Raw genomic sequence first — 1,764 nt, 5'->3', positions numbered from 1 at the left:
GCAAGTTCAACAATCATGACAACTCACTCTGGTGAATCCCCCAGCAGGACCATCTCCATTTTCTGATTCAACCCTAGATGGGGAGCCTTCCTCGGATTCTTCAGGAACTGGAGATGGTGGCTGTGGAGGTGCAACATAGGTGACTCGTAATTTCACCTCTTCAATCTTATTTCCAGATTCCTTCATAAACTGCAAGCCATTCAACAACATGACCAATCAATCAATACAGGTGTACCACCAAAGTCAACTGAGAATACCACCAAAGTCAACTGAGAAAAAGGATACAATTGAAACAAGGATTTTCCAGCTCCTAAGTTAATCGATCGACTAATGCCTTGATTCTCATATAAGTAATGCCTCATTTGATTCCTTAAGAAACATATTAAGAGGGAAACATTACCATCTCTCCCGTAACATCCTTCACATTTATGCCAGAGGGTGCAACAACGCTCTGGACTAGGAACTTATCTTTGCACTGCATGTCAGATGGTACTTCTCGCTGTGCTTGCATTGTCACTGCAATAATATATATATGCACAATTATCACCAAAAAAGAAGATAACTTGATCACATCAAGAACAATGGGGGAGGAAATCTAAAGATCACAAACCAACAACATCGCATGTAGATCGTGGCAAGACAACCCCTGTGTTGGGCCGCACAGAGTATTTCTTTGGGCTTGTAGTTTTCACCTGAGACAATGAAGAGAACAGGAAATATAAAACAACACAATACAGCCTCTTTGAGTTCATGATTTCTTGCAAGCTTAGTTTGAAGCGATTCCACTGCAAACCGTTCTAACGATTTCAGTGTCATTATGCAGTTATACACTGGAAGGTCTCACCTCTAACCATCGAATGGCAAGGAAAACAATGAAATAACATAGGTACACAAAAGTAATCAAGAATAATAAACCTACGGAATCAGTTGTGCGCGAACGTCCGCATGCGTGCCTCATAGCGCGAACGGCTCTGAACCGTGCAATCACTCGGCTGCCATACACACATCACACGTCATGATTCAACTCAGGATGAGACCACGGTGATGCGTTTGGTGCACAGTGTGTCGCACAGTAGTACTGTCCTAAACCTATACCACAGTCACACCAGAGGGCTGTATTTTGACAACAATTAAACAACACATACAGACGATGATTAGGATGTAGTAGTTGGCACCATATGCCAACAACATAACAAACTCCAAGGTGCATGCCATCAACTTCAAGGTATAGACAATCAAACAACATACAGACTTGAACAACGAAAAAACCATAAGAATGACCGGCGGTTATGTTTGAGAGAGAAATAGCTCTAAACTGTTCATGTTCAATCTACACAACTAGTGAACACAATATTTGGTTCTTAGGCATCATATCATAAGACACAATTTTCGAGATCACTGATCAGGTCAAATCCAACGACATGATTCACGGAAACAAAAAATCGCGAATAACAGCTGTGACATGCAAATAGATGATATGCCACACCGAAACGTACAACGCATCAAAGCGTACATGGAACTGCTCCTGTTCTAGGGTTCCAGGACGATCTGTACGGAACAAAAAGATAAGCCAGAGATTTCTGGAAAGGACTAACGGACCTTGAAGGCGATGTAGTCATCGCTGAGATTCGACAGCTGCATCGAGCAGGAGATCTGCTTCTTCAACTCAACTGCTCAACCAAAACAACAGACGAGAATCACAGACCAATCGATCCACGGTGGAAGAAGAGAGCAAAAAAGGAGATCTTCTTCGCAGAGGGGAAA

General features: G+C 42.4%; 1 protein-coding gene across 1 annotated transcript in view; it reads right to left on the bottom strand.

Annotated features, from left to right (window-relative positions):
* The window catches only part of LOC123161490 (vesicle-associated protein 1-1), an 8,653-nt gene extending 6,928 nt beyond the window's left edge, over nt 1-1,725 (bottom strand). Inside the window, exons 1-4 of the mRNA XM_044579319.1 lie at nt 1,600-1,725; nt 611-692; nt 401-516; nt 28-189 (exon numbers count right to left, since the gene is read on the bottom strand). Coding sequence (XP_044435254.1) covers nt 28-189; nt 401-516; nt 611-692; nt 1,600-1,641 — 402 coding nt within the window. The 5' untranslated portion in view covers nt 1,642-1,725. The remainder of the gene's footprint in view (nt 1-27; nt 190-400; nt 517-610; nt 693-1,599) is intronic.
* Between the last annotated feature and the right edge of the window lie 39 nt (nt 1,726-1,764).

The sequence above is a fragment of the Triticum aestivum genome, chromosome 7B (genome assembly GCF_018294505.1).
Source record: "Triticum aestivum cultivar Chinese Spring chromosome 7B, IWGSC CS RefSeq v2.1, whole genome shotgun sequence".
Lineage (NCBI taxonomy): Eukaryota > Viridiplantae > Streptophyta > Magnoliopsida > Poales > Poaceae > Triticum > Triticum aestivum.
This window is presented reverse-complemented; position numbering and strand designations above follow the sequence as displayed.